General features: G+C 46.5%; 1 protein-coding gene across 2 annotated transcripts; it reads right to left on the reverse strand.

Moving 5' to 3' along the window:
* Window positions 1-867: 867 nt before the first annotated feature.
* On the reverse strand, window positions 868-19,823 carry asah2 (N-acylsphingosine amidohydrolase 2). Of its 2 annotated transcripts, none has more exons than XM_085761029.1 (20): window positions 19,595-19,823; window positions 19,074-19,165; window positions 18,650-18,793; window positions 18,178-18,354; window positions 16,980-17,107; window positions 16,203-16,280; window positions 15,983-16,103; window positions 14,483-14,608; window positions 14,263-14,349; window positions 13,949-14,053; window positions 13,534-13,615; window positions 9,663-9,778; window positions 9,469-9,563; window positions 7,745-7,784; window positions 6,626-6,724; window positions 6,158-6,253; window positions 5,612-5,761; window positions 4,159-4,215; window positions 3,976-4,064; window positions 868-1,102 (listed from the first exon to the last, which is right to left on the reverse strand). In XM_085761029.1, the coding sequence occupies exons 1-20, from the start codon at window positions 19,722-19,724 to the stop codon at window positions 907-909; spliced, it is 2,208 nt and encodes a 735-aa protein (XP_085617155.1). In that variant the 5' UTR covers window positions 19,725-19,823; the 3' UTR covers window positions 868-906. The 2 variants fall into 2 exon arrangements, with proteins under 2 accessions (XP_085617155.1, XP_085617154.1); XM_085761028.1 differs by having other exon boundaries at window positions 19,074-19,201; window positions 19,595-19,731.
* Between the last annotated feature and the right edge of the window lie 502 nt (window positions 19,824-20,325).

The raw sequence follows: 20,325 nt of genomic DNA on the forward strand, positions 1-20,325 counted from the left end.
AGACGGACATAAACAAGCCTCTATGTAAACAAGTGGTCCGTCAGCACGAGGCAAAACAATACACGTGACAACATGTTGTCATGGCGATGTGGTATTGTTTTACCGTCTTTCTCTGGACTTCTGTGACTAAAATGACGTCTGGTTTGTTAGCGACGGCCGTCTGCCCGACTGCAGGTGAATGCAGCATCAGTGTAACGCTTCATTCCTCCTCACTGCGTTACCGCGGTGACTGAGCCGACAGCTCCGGTGTCTCCACTGAGTTTCCGTGGTTACCGTTACCGTCACCATGGCGACACCACATGGCAGCAGCACCGAGCTTACCGTCTCCATGGAGATATGAACGATATGAACGGCTCATTCAGAGCTGAAAGGAACAGGAACTTTGTTGATGTTAATGAAAAACAGACTGAAGAACCAAATATTCATGAAGAGACAACAGGAGAAGTTACACAATGTCCCTTTAATGATACAGAGTTCTCCTGTGTCTTCCCCAAGAACTTAGTTAAGGTAAATACTTCCTCTTTAAATCAAATCAAATCAAATCAAATCAGGATTCTTTTCTTGGATTTTTTCAAATAAAACATTTCTTAAACTGTGATGAAGTGGACAATGACACACAAAATGGAATTTATTTATTTATTTGGTTCATTTCGGGCATGTCAATTAGTCATCATCATCACACATCATCTCAATCCAATTAATACAATACACATGACCGAAAGGGAAAGCGGGAGAAGCAAAAGCTTATCTAGGAATTCATCCTCCACAACTCCCAGGTCACAAAGCACACACAATCTTTTCCCTTTCTTTCAAACAATCCACCACCATCCGACCGGATTGGCCAGCCTCTGATTGGCCAGCCTCTGATTGGCCGGCCTGTGATTGGCCGGCCTGTGTGTGATGTCACTAGTAGTAGAAGCTGGGGGTGAGGGTGAAGACGGCGGAGACGCCCTGGTACGGCGTGATGACGGGTCTCAGGCCTTTCAGCTGCTTGTAGTGACCGAAGTGTCTGATCCTGTAGGAGCCGCTGGGCGCCGCGGCCGGAACGAACCACTGCACCGTCACGTTGCTGCGCTGGTTCGATCCCCGCAGCCACTGGAACCTGTAGAGTCACACACAGAGACAGTTGCTCTACAGCGTCTAATACAAGTTAAAGGGATAGTTCAACATTTAGGCAAACTGGCCCATTGCCATAACCCCTATAGTCATAGCAGTAGGTTCGTTACCTTTAATTGTTGGTGCAAGCTGTTTTTAGAACGGCGGAGCAGAGCCGTGAGCTGCTCAGAGCTACGCTACGGAGGCTCATTATGGGATTTCTTGGTTTCCCTCATCAAACTCATCAAATACACAATCCAACAACTCCACAACGCTCTGGTGGACAAGTTGTGAGCTGCACATTCACCACGCTATGAGATAATAACACAACGTTACCACACAGAGTTGTTTTAGAGGGAAATACAAAGACTGTTGATGAAAAACTGTCCCTGAAGGCAACGTGCATCAGCGGTTTTGCATGAATTTCCCTCTAAAACAACTCTGTGTGGTAACGTTGTGTTATTATCTCATAGCGTGGTGAATGTGCAGCTCACAACTTGTCCACCAGAGCGTTGTGGAGTTGTTGGATTGTGTATTTGATGAGTTTGATGATGAGGGAAACCAAGAAATCCCATAATGAGCCTCCGTAGCGTAGCTCTGAGCAGCTCACGGCTCTGCTCCGCCGTTCTAAAAATAGCTTGCACCGACAATTAACTCATTGAGTGCCAACCACGTAATTTCTCGTTTTTCGTTCCCATGCGTTGAGTGCCAAAAACGAAATTTTTCGTTTTTTGCTTTTTTTTTTAAATTATGAAAATAGACACTTTAATACACATTATATGTAAATTTGGGGACTCTACGACGAGGAGAACTGAAATAGATGACGATCAAAGTCACATGACAGCTCATGATCTGGAAGTTTTTATCATAACTCAGCTTCTGCAAACGGAGTTCTGCATGCAGATGCAGCGCAGCTGCTCCGCTGCTGCTCCGCTCTCACCCGCGAGGCTGCAGCAGCTGGGAGCTGAACCAGGAAGCTCTCAGCCCACTGTCCCGCCCGGTCTTCATCTGGAGCAACACCGTGTCCTCCCCAAAGTCCTCCCGCGGTAAAATCTGATGGTCTCTGGACCAAAGCAGACCGGCACCACCGACCCGTACCACAGACGGACCGCGACCACCGGTGGGACCGGTGTTCGCGAGCCGCTGTGGCCGACAGAGCCTCACGTTCCGCGGCGAGAGGCTGTGACACGGCACGGTGCGTCTGTGTTATTGTTGTTTAGTGGCGCCCCCCCCGCCCCCGATGGTGGTTTTGTGAATAGAACAACAATTGTTGTATATATTTATCTTATACGAGCCCTTTGATCCAGAAATGCGAGTGTCTGAAGAGCGACAGACACAAACAGAGCAGCTTTCATAAAAGACGCTCTATCTCCTTTTCTAGAAAAAAAGGAGGGATTTTGGTGAAACCCAGCCATGTTTAGCTTGACTTTTCTCAGGAACGGAGGCACGTAGAAACAAACGGTTTGTGGCCATTTGAAGGATAAAGTTAAACCTTTCAAATGAGCTACAGTATGTGTTGGTGGCAATAATATAGAATACACTATGGCTCTAAAATAAAAAGTCAAATATGGTCTAATTTGCCGGTACACTTGACTAAAACTTTGGAAAGGAGCGCGGCACTCAATGGGTCTCATTCATGAAATGTGAGCAGCACGGATTTGTGTGTAAACCCTGAGCAGCGCAAATTTACGTGGATTTCCGCATTCATCAATCTTTTAGTAGTGCAGATTTTTTCGTAGCTACTCACAAAATCTACACCTGCTCCGGACTGTGTGTAGCGCTTGTGTAAATGTAGGAATGCAAATAAATACTGCTTGTCACTGTTGAAAATTACAATTTTAATCCGTATTACTCTCTCTCATGTTCAAAATAGGCCGGCACCTTTGAAACACGTAATTTAAACATGACAAACAATTAGAAATATTTGGAGAGAGAGACGTTTTAGGGATCGGACACGCACAAACACGTCAAGGCTCCATCTAATGATGATAATAATCTGATATAAAACCGGAAAAAAAATGTTTGTGTTGCAACACGCTCGGTGGACGCACACTTCACCCTGCGCAGCAGCGCAGTCGGCACCGGTTTGGATGAAGCTGTGACAGACGGCTGGTGCATCTGTAACAATATAACCTGCCTATATAACTTCATGTGTTGATCCAACCATGCTCCTCTACAGCTGAGGCTGTGAAGAGCTTCCTCCTCCCGTCGCTGCTGTAGCTCTGGAGTTGTGTGTATTTTTATTTTTATTTTTTTCACGTTTCATATCGAACTATTCTGGCTTTACTTCGTTCTTTAATAAACCAAGGATAGGCCTACTTAATTCACTAAATCTGTTTCTTCTCTCCACGCCTTTGACCTGTCCCAGTCACACCACTACCAACAGAAGAGAATTAAATATTTTTTCTGGACTCCACTTCACCCAAAATGACTTCGATCCGTGATCTCTCTTTTTTTTCTCTCTCTCCCTCTTTCCTCGTTTGCGTCATGGCCGCAGGTGAGCAGGATGCACCTACCTCCTAATATGGTGGTCAGGATCTCCTTATATGGCTATTCATGTATGGAGATCTATGCTAATTGCTGATCACCGGGGGCGTGTTGTTAGTTTACGATGGGTTGGCATTCATCATCTTACACACGTGTTTACGATCAAATCTGAGTTTCCCGCACCGTTCATGAATCCGGAGTAGAGTTTTAGTAGAGTGAGCTTTTATGTGCAAATCTACACACAGATTTACTCACGTTTCATGAATGAGACCCAATGAGTTAAAGGTAACGAACCTACTGCTATGACTATAGGGATTATGGCAATGGGACAATCTGACTAAATGTTGAACTATCCCTTTAAAGCATCTGTCCAGGGCTGCTGCACCGACCTACCTGGTCTCCCATGATGCATCAGTGTGCACAGTCTCCCAGGTGTCTGTTCTGTTGTCGTGAATCTCCACGGTAACAAAAGTTTTATCTCTCTGCATCAATAAACAACAACAACATGAAATAAACAACCAACAAACAAACAAACAAACAAGGTGGTAACATAAACAACGAGTTGTTTGTCCTCACGATGTCTCCGGAGTGACGCGGGTTTCCTGCCACGAACGACACGGAGACGACGTCGCCCTGAAACACAGGAAACACCGTGACAACAGCGTGTGGGCGGAGCTACACGAAGGGGGCGTGGCCTGTGGTGAAGGGGGCGTGGCCTGTGGTGAGGGGGCGTGGCTTCTGGTACCCGGAGATGGACAGAGTACTCCACCCCAGTACTTGAGTAAGAGTTCAAATACTACTGGTCAACATTTACTCTGTTACAAGTAAAAGTATCTCAGTCGACATGTTACTGCAGTAAGAGTAAAAAACTACTTGCTTTTAAAGGTATTTAAGTATCCAAAAGTACATGCTTTTAAATGTAGCTACTTTAAAGGGACAACCAGGAGTTTCTATCTGGTTATAAAAAGTCTGATATTAATGTGGATGAATCTCCGTTACCACTTGTTAATGGTCCATTTTAGATAAATCTATGGTTTTGTCTCTATGGTTATTTTGTTATTATTAGTGGTGGTGGAAATGCTGGGCGAGCCGACCAGCGTTTCTTTACTTTCGGTTTCGTGGCGAGTCATGAGAATAACGCCGCCGTATGAATCTCCGTTTATGGTGGGAACTACGACGGTATGTGATCGTCTTCCAACCTCTGACTTTAATTCTTGATGAATGAAAACATGAGTCTGTCTTGACCCGGTCAAAGAATTTCACGGTGCGGAGGCTCATAAATGTAGTGTGGAAACACTTCGCTTTAACAAAACTCCTGGTTGTCCCTTTAAGTCAAAGTCAGAGTCAGAGTAAATGTCTTATTCCTCTAATAGTTTGTAAATGAATGTAAGGAGCTTTTAACTCTTGTTAGTGAGAATGAACTCTTTGAAAGCAGCTGCACTGATGTGCTGCTTTTAGGGGTTAGGGTTTCCTTCACAGACAAACACAGCTTGTGTCCAATAGGATTTTAGAAAAAGACCTGAAAGTAACCAGTACTTTTCAGCCTTCCTACTAATTAAAGAAGAAGTAAGCGATCCGGTGGTTTTGTCTAGCGTCCTGTCAGCCGATGGAGTTAGCAGCCCCCGCCCTCGTCATGGATCTATTGGTCCTCGTCCCTACGTCACCACATTCAGGCGCATCCCTTGGCTGCACACACAGAGAGGACTGCCCCTTTATGCCGTTCTCTCTCCTCATTGGATAAAGGTTGTAGGATACAAGGAAAGTTTTCTCCTGGGCTCAGAGCAGAGCAGAGTGACTGACAGACCCGTGTTTCAGACCAAACACTCTATAGAAGTGATTGCTGTCGGAAGATACAACTATTTAAGACTTAGATTAACACAAACATTCACCTGACTGCTGCTTTAACTCCAGTAAAAGTAAAAATATTTGTCTTGGAAATGTATTCAAGTAAGAGTAATAAGTACCAAAGAAATCTATTACTCAGGTAAAGTACAAATCCTGTGGATATGTACTTCAGTACAGTAAGTACCTGTCTGTAGACGGGGAGCACCTGCTCCAGGACGTCGCCGAAGCTGCTGTTGTCTGGTTTCCTGTCCACCTTGGCCTTCCCCAGCAGGTTGAACAGGCTCTTGGTGAAGAAGGGGGGCGGGGGGCCGGGGGGCAGCTCCGACACGCGGCCCTGGAAACACGACAGGAAACACGCTGTTGCCACGGAAACACGACAGGAAACACGCTGTTGCCACGGAAACACGACAGGAAACACGGTGTAATGTTTCACAGTCAGAGAAGACCTCGTTCGCTTTGAAACTACAACTCCCATAATGCCCCAGGAGATGTAAACAGGAAGTAGTCTGCTGTCAGCTGGTACGATGTGAAGGTTAGGGCCTATCCCATAATAAACACTCCATCACACACTGATGAGCAGATGCAGGTTGCCCCAGCAACACGTCACCGAGCCACTCGGCCTCAGTTACAGGTTATCTGTAGAGAGCGACACCGTTCTGTTGCCATGGACACCATGTAGCTTTGTCTCGTGTAAACAAAGTTGTTGCTACGGTTACCAGCTGGGTCTGACCTGTGCGATGGCGCGGGCCAGGCCTCGGTACCGGTCCAGGTAAGCAGCCAGCGTGTGTGGACCGTAGATGGTGGAGGCTCCTTCGTAGCGCTGCACCTGGACAGGTAACACACCGGTCAGTACTGCAGTAATACAACTAATACTACAATACTACACTACTACAATACTACAGTACTACAAGTAATAATACAATACTATAACTGGTACTACAACTAATACTACAGTAATACAACTAACCAGTCTACCATCCAGTCCTCCATTAAGCTGGTCTGTCCTCCCGAATGAAATTATGATGGGATGTAAAGCCCTTTGAGACGACTGGTGGTAAAAACGGGCTATACTAATAAAATTGCCTTGTCTATAACTATAGAGTAGATACAGTTCTTCAGTATCCTACTACAGTACTACAGTTCTATAGTACTACAGTTCTATAGTACTACAGTTCCCATGAGCCCTTGCTGCAGCTACCTGGTACTCCTCGTAGGTGGTGATGTAATGCGTGTACATGTTACTGAGGCCGGCGATCACGACCTCCACGTCCTTGAACGCACCGTCCGCCTGCAGCTCCTGGCACACAGTGATGACATCAGCACACACAGTGATGACATCAGCTCACACAGTGATGACATCAGCTCACTGTGATGACATCAGCACACACAGTGATGACATCATCTCACAGTGATGACATCAGCACACAGTGATGACATCAGGGCTGTGTTCGAAATCATCCACTCACTCCCTCCCTCTCCACTACATCATGTACACGATGTAGGGAACGACGGGAGGAGAATTCGGACACTAGACGGTGACTCTCTGGACGTGGTTGCGTCAGCTGATGCTCCAGGTGTTAGCGTGTTAGCGTGTTAGCCTACTGCTGTGACGGAAGCAGACGCGCCGAGAATCATGTAAACAAACCATGGATGTATGAAACAAACCGGACACATAAAAAATAAAATAAGAAAAACCAGACACTTGCGGGAACATTTGAGGATGTGATTCTGTGTGGTTGTGTTACTCTACAATAAACTGTTGAAATATCTGAAGTTTGGTTTGGTAAACTGCTGTTGTGTGTCCCGACCGTGAGCCGTTAGCGGCTCTGTGGCTATTAGCTTAGCTCGTTAGCTGTGGCTATTAGCTTAGCTCGTCAGATCGTATTTCCTCCATATTCTACTACAGTTTCTTTATCAGATTGATTTAATGCTGCCTGTTAATGTTGGGATGCTGCTGCCCAACTCCTGCTGCTCAGGCAAACGGAGCGAAGGCAAATACGTCTGAGGAGTTTTTTGGTAAATTGCCTAAATAAATCGTAGCTAACATGCTAATTAGCTTCCTCTTCTTCTCTGGTAAAACACGACCGCATTGCATTGTGGGATACGGGAGTAGAAAGTAGTGTACATCGCTTGTTCACTCAATTTCGCGGTGCATTGTGGGTGTTTTGTCGTCCACTACATAGTGGATGAAATTAATCGCGGAGAATTCGAACAACACTACAACATGTTGAACACACTAGATAGTTAGTGAACTACATCTGTGATAGGGGGAGATTTACAACACAGCCCAGCTCACACAGTGATGACATCAGCTCACCTGTTTCACAGCTTCTCTCAGCCTCCGTCCAGACATGGTGCTGCTCGGGGGGGGAGGGGTGGGGGGGGGGTTGCCATGGTAATGAAACTTAAATTAATATTGAACAAACACAAACTGACATGCTACATGTTACAATGTGTTTATAGTCGTATCCGTCATAAACAACAGATTACAGTTTACGGGGCGCGTTTGTCGTGTACTCGCGGCGCCGCAGAGACGAGAGCTGTGACGGCCGGTCAGAGGCTCTGATCGCAGGTTTGGTTCCCAGCCTCCACTCTCCCTGTAACAAGCTACAGGTCATCTATCTACATCTACACTTGACGACGGTCATTATAGAGAAGTCACAGACCGTAGAACGCAGCGATGAACCAATCAGAGAGCAGCATTCAATAGAGCCGTGTCATAAAACAGAATATCAACATCCTGTTAGTTTTTGGTTGCTCTCTCTCGTCGTCTGTATCACGCCGTCTCATGGCGCCGTCGCCGGGTCACGTGGTAATCGTGCCGTGTCGGTAAAGTTAGAGCGCTGTAGAAGAGAGTAGTGACAGCATCGGTCCAATGGCAGCGCCTCCTGGTGGAGGAATATGGGTTTTGCAAATGAACTGACATCTCTGCATTGTTGGTGAATGAACAGTGTGGTGTTTTCAATAGAGAGCCTAAGTGGAAGCAGGAAGTAACGTCGCCATGGGAACTCAACTCTGAAAAAGTCTCCATGTGAGTGAACGGGACTGAAAGTTTTATTTCGTGATCCGATTGAATTGTGCCATGAGAATAAACTCTGTCCTCTACCTGTTTAAAACATCACGTTTCATGAAGAGAAATCAGCTGTTTATCATAAAACTATTGTAGAATAAAATTTGGAAGAATCCGTAACCAGAAAGACTACGAGTCGCGTAGGTGACGTCACCATGGCAACCACATGGCGTCCTTCCTTTCCCGTGTCAGTTGGTGACGTATTTTTTCACTGTTATTGTGATTCTGTTATATATCCAAGACTCTACTACCACAAATACAAGAAAGTCTTCACACTAAATACATTCTTCTGTTGTCGTTTTACGATAAACTGCTTTTTTTCCGGATGAAACGTGATGTTTTAAACAGGTAGAGGACATATTTTTTTGTCATGGCACAATCCAATCGGATCACGAAATAAAACTGTATGGATAGTTTTTCAGAGTTGAGGTCCCATGGCGACGTTGCTTCCTGCTTCCGCTTAGGCTCTGTATAATTTAAGGACATTTATAGATCACCCACGTTAATAGCATCATTGAGGATCCTTTACAGATAAACATTAACACATAGGTGAGTAAAAACAAACAAAAAAAAACAGTTTTCTACATGAATGTTTCAATCTACATTTTGTAATAAACAAATTATAAGTATAATCTGATATGACCAAGACACCTAAAAACAAAAACACGGCCGTTTTCATCAATTTACAAGCAAGTGGGCAACACACATACATTGGAGTGAATGGGTTTTCTGGACACTTTTGCAATACCCATATCCTGCCACTAGGGGCACAAAACCCTTAAACCCTTAAACCCTTAAACCCTTAAACCCTTAAACCCTTAAACCCTTAAACCCTTAAACCTTAAACCCTTAAACCCTTAAACCCTTAAACCCTTACCACGGGAGTCAATGTGGGTGTCGTTACTCTCTTTTCCAGCGCTCTAGGAGGTAAAGTGTCGGTCAACAGAGTGATGTGAGTGTGATGTCATTACGTCATCTCTCCAGGAACCGCCACGACGGCCACGTTGCCGATGGCGACGATCTGAACGTCCACGATCTGAGGATGCCAAGGCAGAGGCCAGTTCATCTGCACACACACACACACACACACACACACACACACAGCGTGTCAACGGACAGTCTCGCTGGTCCGTAACCATGGCGACCAGCGGCTCCGCCCCCTCACCTCCCCCGTGCTGAACAGAATCGGTTTGGGATGATGACACTCCTGCGTCTGATTGGACGGTTCGCCGAGGAGAGCGTCTCTGATGCCATCCCAGAACGGATCGCCCTCGACCGCACCTAGAGACAGTAGAATCACAGTAGAAACACAGTAGAGACGCAGTAGAGACACAGTAGAAACACAGTAGAAACACAGTAGAGACGCAGTAGAAACACAGTAGAATCACAGTAGAAACACAGTAGAAACACAGTAGAGACGCAGTAGAGACGCAGTAGAGACGCAGTAGAAACAGTAGAGACGCAGTAGAATCACAGTAGAGACGCAGTAGAAACAGTAGAGACGCAGTAGAGACGCAGTAGAATCACAGTAGAGACGCAGTAGAAACAGTAGAGACGCAGTAGAGACGCAGTAGAATCACAGTAGAGACGCAGTAGAAACACAGTAGAGACGCAGTAGAAAAACAGTAGAATCACAGTAGAAACAGTAGAGACGCAGTAGAATCACAGTAGAGACGCAGTAGAAAAACAGTAGAATCACAGTAGAAACAGTAGAGACGCAGTAGAGACGCAGTAGAATCACAGTAGAGACGCAGTAGAAACACAGTAGAATCACAGTAGAAACAGTAGAGACGCAGTAGAGACGCAGTAGAATCACAGTAGAGACGCAGTAGAAACACAGTAGAGACGCAGTAGAATCACAGTAGAGACGCAGTAGAAAAACAGTAGAGACGCAGTAGAGACGCAGTAGAGACGCAGTAGAAACACAGTAGAGACGCAGTAGAGACGCAGTAGAATCACAGTAGAGACGCAGTAGAAAAACAGTAGAGACGCAGTAGAATCACAGTAGAATCACAGTAGAAACACAGTAGAGACGCAGTAGAAACACAGTAGAGACGCAGTAGAATCACAGTAGAGACGCAGTAGAAAAACAGTAGAGACGCAGTAGAGACGCAGTAGAGACGCAGTAGAAACACAGTAGAGACGCAGTAGAGACGCAGTAGAATCACAGTAGAGACGCAGTAGAAAAACAGTAGAGACGCAGTAGAATCACAGTAGAATCACAGTAGAGACGCAGTAGAGACGCAGTAGAAACACAGTAGAGACGCAGTAGAAACACAGTAGAAACACAGTAGAGACGCAGTAGAATCACAGTAGAGACGCAGTAGAGACGCAGTAGAATCACAGTAGAAACACAGTAGAAAAACAGTAGAGACGCAGTAGAAACACAGTAGAAACACAGTAGAGACGCAGTAGAGACGCAGTAGAATCACAGTAGAGACGCAGTAGAAACACAGTAGAGACGCAGTAGAAACACAGTAGAAACACAGTAGAGACGCAGTAGAATCACAGTAGAGACGCAGTAGAGACGCAGTAGAATCACAGTAGAAACACAGTAGAAAAACAGTAGAGACGCAGTAGAAACACAGTAGAAACACAGTAGAGACGCAGTAGAGACGCAGTAGAAACACAGTAGAGACGCAGTAGAATCACAGTAGAATCACAGTAGAGACGCAGTAGAGACGCAGTAGAAAAACAGTAGAGACGCAGTAGAATCACAGTAGAATCACAGTAGAGACGCAGTAGAGACGCAGTAGAAACACAGTAGAGACGCAGTAGAATCACAGTAGAGACGCAGTAGAAAAACAGTAGAGACGCAGTAGAATCACAGTAGAGACGCAGTAGAAACACAGTAGAGACGCAGTAGAGACGCAGTAGAGACGCAGTAGAGACGCAGTAGAAACAGTAGAGACGCAGTAGAGACGCAGTAGAATCACAGTAGAGACGCAGTAGAAACAGTAGAGACGCAGTAGAATCACAGTAGAGACGCAGTAGAAACAGTAGAGACGCAGTAGAATCACAGTAGAGACGCAGTAGAAACACAGTAGAGACGCAGTAGAAAAACAGTAGAATCACAGTAGAAACAGTAGAGACGCAGTAGAATCACAGTAGAGACGCAGTAGAAAAACAGTAGAATCACAGTAGAAACAGTAGAGACGCAGTAGAGACGCAGTAGAATCACAGTAGAGACGCAGTAGAAACACAGTAGAATCACAGTAGAAACAGTAGAGACGCAGTAGAGACGCAGTAGAATCACAGTAGAGACGCAGTAGAAACACAGTAGAGACGCAGTAGAATCACAGTAGAGACGCAGTAGAAAAACAGTAGAGACGCAGTAGAGACGCAGTAGAAACACAGTAGAGACGCAGTAGAGACGCAGTAGAATCACAGTAGAGACGCAGTAGAAAAACAGTAGAGACGCAGTAGAATCACAGTAGAATCACAGTAGAAACACAGTAGAGACGCAGTAGAAACACAGTAGAGACGCAGTAGAATCACAGTAGAGACGCAGTAGAAAAACAGTAGAGACGCAGTAGAGACGCAGTAGAGACGCAGTAGAAACACAGTAGAGACGCAGTAGAGACGCAGTAGAATCACAGTAGAGACGCAGTAGAAAAACAGTAGAGACGCAGTAGAATCACAGTAGAATCACAGTAGAGACGCAGTAGAGACGCAGTAGAAACACAGTAGAGACGCAGTAGAAACACAGTAGAAACACAGTAGAGACGCAGTAGAATCACAGTAGAGACGCAGTAGAGACGCAGTAGAATCACAGTAGAAACACAGTAGAAAAACAGTAGAGACGCAGTAGAAACACAGTAGAAACACAGTAGAGACGCAGTAGAAACACAGTAGAGACGCAGTAGAATCACAGTAGAATCACAGTAGAGACGCAGTAGAGACGCAGTAGAAAAACAGTAGAGACGCAGTAGAATCACAGTAGAATCACAGTAGAGACGCAGTAGAGACGCAGTAGAAACACAGTAGAGACGCAGTAGAATCACAGTAGAGACGCAGTAGAAAAACAGTAGAGACGCAGTAGAATCACAGTAGAGACGCAGTAGAAACACAGTAGAGACGCAGTAGAAACACAGTAGAAACACAGTAGAGACGCAGTAGAAACACAGTAGAGACGCAGTAGAAACACAGTAGAAACACAGTAGAGACGCAGTAGAGACGCAGTAGAAACACAGTAGAGACGCAGTAGAATCACAGTAGAGACGCAGTAGAAAAACAGTAGAGACGCAGTAGAATCACAGTAGAATCACAGTAGAAACACAGTAGAGACGCAGTAGAAACACAGTAGAGACGCAGTAGAAACACAGTAGAAACACAGTAGAGACGCAGTAGAGACGCAGTAGAAACACAGTAGAGACACAGTAGAAACACAGTAGAAACAGTAGAAACACAGTAGAAACAGTAGAATCACAGTAGAAACAGTAGAATCACAGTAGAGACGCAGTAGAAACACAGTAGAAACAGTAGAATCACAGTAGAAACACAGTAGAGACACAGTAGAAACAGTAGAAACACAGTAGAAACAGTAGAATCACAGTAGAAACAGTAGAATCACAGTAGAGACGCAGTAGAAACACAGTAGAAACAGTAGAATCACAGTAGAAACACAGTAGAGACACAGTAGAAACAGTAGAAACACAGTAGAAACAGTAGAATCACAGTAGAAACAGTAGAATCACAGTAGAGACGCAGTAGAAACACAGTAGAAACAGTAGAATCACAGTAGAAACACAGTAGAGACACAGTAGAAACAGTAGAAACACAGTAGAAACAGTAGAATCACAGTAGAAACAGTAGAATCACAGTAGAGACGCAGTAGAAACACAGTAGAAACAGTAGAATCACAGTAGAAACACAGTAGAGACACAGTAGAAACAGTAGAAACACAGTAGAAACAGTAGAATCACAGTAGAAACACAGTAGAAACAGTAGAATCACAGTAGAAACAGTAGAAACACAGTAGAAACAGTAGAATCACAGTAGAAACAGTAGAAACACAGTAGAAACAGTAGAATCACCCTGGGTGAAGTTGAGGTCTCCTCCTCCGTCTGTTGTTCCTGCTGCGAAACTGTGACCGAGAGCTGGTTTACATGTACTGACCTACACACACACACACAGTGAGCAACACACAGTGAGCAACACACACACACAAGGCACGCGGCTACATTGAAAACAATGGAAACTCCATATAACTCCATGTGAACGGCCCTAGTAACTATGTTATAATCAGGTTTCAGTTCAGAGTAACGGTGAAGGTTAGGCATTTGTTTGGGATGGTTAAGGTTAGAGTAGGGAGCTAAAGAAGACATTATGTCCATGAGTGTCCTCACAAAGATAGCATTACAAACATGTGTGTGTGTGTGTGTGTGTGTGTGTGTGTGTGTGTGTGTGTGTGTGTGTGTGTGTGTGTGTGTGTGTGTGTGTGTTGCTCACTGTGTGCGTGCTGTTGATCTGAACAGTGACGTCCGTCATGTTGATCCACTGATGAGCTGAGTGAAGGAAACCAGTCACTTCCTCCTCTGCTGCTGCATAGAGCTCCTGTAGGGGGACAGACAGACAGGTAGACAGACAGGTGAGAGACAGACAGGTAGACAGACAGACAGACAGGCAGACAGACAGACAGACAGACAGACAGACAGACAGACAGACAGGCAGACAGACAGACAGACAGACAGACAGACAGACAGACAGACAGACAGACAGACAGACAGACAGACAGACAGACAGACAGACAGACAGACAGGTACCTTTGCCTTCCTGTAGATGTTCAGTCCAATGATCCTGGTGCTGTCGAACATGTCGTCTCCAGGTCCAAACCCCTGACACATCTTGGTCTGACACACACACACACGGAAAACACTGTGAGTGTGTGTGTGTGTGTGTGTGTGTGTGTGTGTGTGTGTGTGTGCGTGTACGTGCATGTGTATGTGTGTGTGTGTGTGTGTGTTCATGTATGTGTGTATTTACCCCTCCCACAGGACAGGAGCTGTTCAGGTAGTCACATGGCAGCCCAGTGTTCACACAGCGCGGTCCTCTGGTGTTTGGACTCACGTCGCCAAGGTTACTGGAGGAGAAACCAGCCACGAAGTCTCCCTGACACACGCACACACACACACACACACACACACACACACACACACACACACACACACACACACATTATCCTAACAAAGAATGACGAAAAACGTTGATAAACTATGACAGAACAGGCAGCACGGTGCAGAGCTTCGATTACAGTTCTCTGACTCTTTCTGTCATCTCCTGCTTCGGACAAAGAGGAGTTTTCAAGCCGCACCGTGGGGAGGGAGGGGGTCGGTTGTACCGGATAAAACAGCACCTGATACATGCTTAATGTTTGGGTGCAACAAAGTCCCTGTTATCTCATTGAGTGCCAACCACGTAATTTCTCGTTTTTCGTTCCCATGCATTGAGTGCCAAAAACGTAATTTTACGTTTTTTGCTTCTTTTTTTTAAATTATGAAACTAGACACTGTAACACACCTTATGTGTAAATTTGGGGACTCTATGACGAGTAGAACTGAAATAGATGACGATCAAAAACTCATGACAGCTCACAATCTGGAAGTTTTTATCATAACTCGGCTTTTGCAAACGGAGTTCTGCATGTGGATGCAGCAGCTGCTCCGCTCTCACCCGCGAGGCTCCAGCAGCTCGTAGCTGAAACAGGAAGCTCTCAGCCGACTGTCCCGCCCGGTCTTCATCTGGAGCAACACCGTGTCCTCCCTAAGGTCCTCCCGCGGTAAAATGTGATGATCCCTCGGTCAAAGCAGACCGGCATCACCGACCCGTACCACAGAAGAACCGCGACCACCGGTGGGGCTGGTGTTCCCGACCTGCTGTGGCCCAGAGACCATCACATTCCGGTGTTCCCGACCTGCTGTGGCCCAGAGACCATCACGTTCCGGTGTTCCCGACCTGCTGTGGCCCAGAGACCATCACAGCCACAGTATGTGTTGGTGGCATTAATATAGAATACACTGCGGCTCTACAAAAATGGTCTAAATTGCCGGTACACTTGACTAAAACTTTGGAAAGGAGCGCGGCACTCAATGAGTTAACAATATCAGCATCTAATCTGTGCCTTCAAATGAAAGTTTGTCAGGTGGACTCAGGTGGACTCAGTGGACTCAGGTGGACTCAGGTGGACTCAGTGGACTCAGTGGACTCAGGTGGACTCAGGTGGACTCAGTGGACTCAGGCGGACTCAATGGACTCAGTGGACTCAGGTGGACTCAGGTGGACTCAGTGGACTCAGTGGACTCAGGTGGACTCAGGTGAACTCAGTGGACTCAGTGGACTCAGGTGGACTCGGGTGGACTCAGGGGACTCAGGTGGACTCAGGTGGACTCAGGTGGACTCAGGTGGACTCAGGTGGACTCAGTGGACTCAGGTGGACTCAGGTGGACTCAGTGGACTCAGTGGACTCAGTGGACTCAGTGGACTCACCTGTCCCGGCAGACGTCCGGGGTTCTTGTCCTGCTCCAGCAGGTAGGAGGCGTAGCCCATGTTGTCGCTGCTCACCAGCCGGTTGGTGTAGTTCATGCTGACGGCGTGGACGGCGAACCAGCTGCAACCAGAGCAGGACGCAGCTGTTAAACATCCGTTAACATCTGTTCACGCGTTGAGCTCAGAGCTCCAACGTCGTCATGGTTACCGTCTGGGTCACCTGATCATCCCGATCCCGTCTCCGTCCAGATCGGTGAGCTTCAGCACCACCACCTGTTTGTCTGTGTTCTCCTTGTACCTGGACAGAGGGAGAAAGCAATGAGCTCACGATCGATAATCAATAATCAATAATCAGATAACCGGCGTCTCTCTCTGTCTGACCTGTGTTCTTCAGTGCCCTTATAGAACAAGGGTAAATGAAATGAACAATCAGCTGGCCCGGTTAAGCGTCAAAAGCAGATTGCATTGTTCTCTGGCTTGTTTTGTAAAAAATGTCACAATAACAAAAAACCCAGTCATTTTTTATAATAAATTAGTGTTTTTTTTCTGAAAGTCATAACTACTCTACACGGCAGTCTTCAGAAGTTCTTTCCTTGTTGCCCCCATGTAGAACAAACGCAAAACAAAAAACTGTTTATTATAGAGCGATGGCTGCATGGAATGCTCTGCCGAGGTTTTTGATGCGAGAAGGTTGTGCTGCCTCTTTTAAACAGGGACTAAAGATGTTTTTGTTTTTACCAGAAGGAGTGACTCTCTGACCATCAGAGACGCTGCATGATTTCTGTTTCTTTGTACTTTAACAACAGTTTGTAAATGAGATGTGAGCTTTTTTATGTTTTGTGTTGCTGTTGTCCACTGTATGAATGATGATGATCTATGTTGAATGTTCTGTGTTAAATTCTGAAACAGAAATGTTTGTAAGACGTTTTGACCCCAGGAAGAATAGCTGCTGTCTTGTACAGCAGCTAATGGGGATCTAATAAACAAACAAACAAACCTGTGTCTCTCGTCCTCGGGGTTGTTCAGGTAGGACTGGGGGCTGCGGTTCAGGCTGCTGTCGTCCAGGTGACCTCTGCTCCTGAAGATCCGCCCGGGTCTCAGGCTGCGATGGGCTCGATCTATACTCTGGAGAGCAACGGTCAGTCAACACAGACACAGCTAGTCTCAGGCTGCGATGGGCTCGGTCTATACTCTGGAGAGCAACGGTCAGTCAACACAGACACAGCTAGTGGCCATTTGTCCCCTAAAGTGTGCGTGCCACTTGTCTGCTGATTGAAGGTTGTCACAAGAACCGATAAGAACCTTTTTTTTCGGTACCGTAAAACTTTGCCCTCAGTGCGTCGTGTCGAGTCCTGTCGGGACAGACGAGTGGCCACGCCCTCTTTAGGGGACGAGTGGTCATGCACACTTTAGGCACGAGTGGCCACGCCCACTTTAGGGGTCTAGTGGCCACGCCCACTTTAGGGGACAAGTGGCCACGCCCACTTTAGGGGTCTAGTGGTCACGCCCACTTTAGGGGTCTAGTGGTCACGCCCACTTTAGGGGTCTAGTGGTCACGCCCACTTTAGGGGTCTAGTGGCCACGCACACTTTAGGGGTCTAGTGGCCACGCACACTTTAGGGGTCTAGTGGCCACGCCCACTTTAGGGGACAAGTGGCCACGCCCACTTTAGGGGTCTAGTGGCCACGCCCACTTTAGGGGTCTAGTGGCCACGCCCACTTTAGGGGTCTAGTGGCCACGCCCACTTTAGTAGACGAGTGGCCACGTGTAGCCGATGACATATCTGGCCCTCCCGAAAAAAAAGGTTCTTATCGGTTCTTGTGACAACCTTCAATCAGCAGCAGTGTGTGAGCTGTGACACTGAGTTGCTTGCAGATGGTGTTACGTCCCAGGGCACAGAAAGTAGTTGTCTCTTTGATCGGGTCGGGAGCGGTAAATAGCTACCGAGACGATTTCACAGAAATCTTTTCAAACCACAGGGAATTCATGTGAAATTAGATTTTTTTTACATTTTTTACTTGTTTTTTTTCCAAGGCATTATTTTTCCCTGCCCCACCGGACCAGTGCTTGGAGCGTTCTGGTGGCCCAGGCTGTTTTAAAAGTACATCCGGGCCATTTATACCGTCGACCCCTGGACGGACACAGACGGACACACACACACAGACACACACAGACACACACACACAGACACACACCTTGACGATGCCGTCCACCAGCGGCCCGATGGCGTCCTTGATGTATCCTTTGCTGCTGATCATGAACAGTGTGTACTGGAAGTATCCGGCCGGGCCACAGTGAGTGTGAGTCCCACTCAGAACCACGTTGTCCTGTCGGTACAGATCCCCGTACTTCTGCTGCAGCGCCTGCAGGACCTGCACACGCACACACACACACACACAGACACACACACACGCACACACACACACACACAGACACACACACACACACACAGACACAGACACACACACACAGTTTGAAGTACTGACAGAAACTTGTGTTTTGTGTATCTACAGGGTAAATCCTTTTTGTCAGAGTGTTGTTATGAATGAAGCATCAGAGTTTGAGAGAGAGAGAGAGAGTGTGTGTATGGTGTGTGTATCTGTGTGTGTGTGTGTGTGTGTTTGTGTTGTGTGTGTGTGTGTGTGTGTGTGTGTGTGTGTGTGTGACCTCCAGTCGGAGTCTCTGTGAGATCATTCCCACGTCGGCGGTGACGAAGACCACTCTCCTCTTCCCGTCATCGATGATGAAGGCTCGACTGTACAGACGAGTGTGAATACCTGCAGCCGTCTGCTGAGGGTTGGCATAACCCATCTAAACACACACACACAGATACACACACACACACACACACACACACACAGACACACAGATACACAACTGTGTGAGATCGTCTCATAACATCAATTTCAATTTCAATTTCTATTTATTTATTTGCTTATGGAGGACAATGTACAACATTCAGCACTCCCAGGTTCCAGTTCTCCTCTGTATTTGTTTGTGTAGAAGCTCCTGAACGCACCGTCTCCTATAGCAACAGGAGGCCTTGAACGCAGCACCAGCGTGTGTGTGTGTGTGTGTGTGTTGTACTGACCAGTGGGATCTCGGCCGGCGGCCCGGTGCAGTCGGCCCGGCCCACGCCGACCAGGTACGGCTTCTCCTGAGGAGGAGGAGTTGGTTCTGGACCTGACGGAACCACAGGAGGAGAAGTCGGTTCTGGACCTCACATTAAAAGACAGACAGACATCCCATAAATAACACAGTACAGAGAGTACAATGCCATAAATATAAGGGAAGACACAATATCAGCAGCAGTTAATGAATTACAGTAAAGAATAGGAAACAGTAAGAAAGAAGGGCTACAGTTGTACTGTCGTAAAGTGCTGGTCAGTGTTTCATTTCCATTCTTTAAGCTGTTACGTCTGGGGTTGGTAACACTTTACCTGAAGGTCTGATCATAAGAGTGACATGTCACTGCCATGAACATGTCATAGATTATCTCAATGTCATAACACCTGGGTTTGTAGGGTTAGAGTTAACTGAATGACACTTAATAACAACGTTTCTATTGACCAGAGTCTGCAACTGTCTGTGTGTGTGTGTGTGTGTCGTCACCTGTGTGTGTTTCCCTCGTAACCATCAGTGCGATCAGCGTCACACACACGGTTGTCATGACGACGAACAGGACGGCCAGCGTGGCCTCCAGAGTCGAGAGACCGCAGCACCCCGACCTTTTGGCGGCCATGTTGTCTGTCAGCCGTGGAGTCGAGACAAATCACTGATCACAGCTACTTCCTGTTTCTCACCTGAGACACAAACAACCTGAGACAGAACAGACACCTGAGGCTCTGAGGACACCTGGACACACACACACACACACACACACACACACACACAGGAAACACAGCTGAGTCTGGACCAGAACAGAACCTGCAGTAACAACATGACGGTACTCACCGGCAGCAGAGTGTGTGAGAGAGTGAGAGTGTGTGTGAAGTGAAGTGTTTTACAGCGGTTCAGTCGTTATCTCTCTGATGAAATGACTCCAAAGGTCGAACAGATTCTGATCGGTGATTCAAACTGATCTATAATCAGTAATAAAGTTGAATTGAGGCTCCATGGCGCGTTTTATTTATCTATTTCGCCGCCTCATTCTATATCTATTACTGTTGTCAATAAACTACACAGAACAGAGACTGAACACACGATGCAGATCTGGTGTAAAGACAGTTTATTCAGACTAAAGAGCTCAAAACCAACATGAATGCAGACCAACGAGGACATGGGTAGGTGGAACAGGTCACAGGTGACAGCAGGGCTGAGAGCAGGAAAATGTCAAGACTAGA

This window comes from Trachurus japonicus, chromosome 19 (genome assembly GCF_045865225.1).
Source record: "Trachurus japonicus isolate A0001 chromosome 19, Traja_1.0".
Classification (NCBI taxonomy): domain Eukaryota; kingdom Metazoa; phylum Chordata; class Actinopteri; order Carangiformes; family Carangidae; genus Trachurus; species Trachurus japonicus.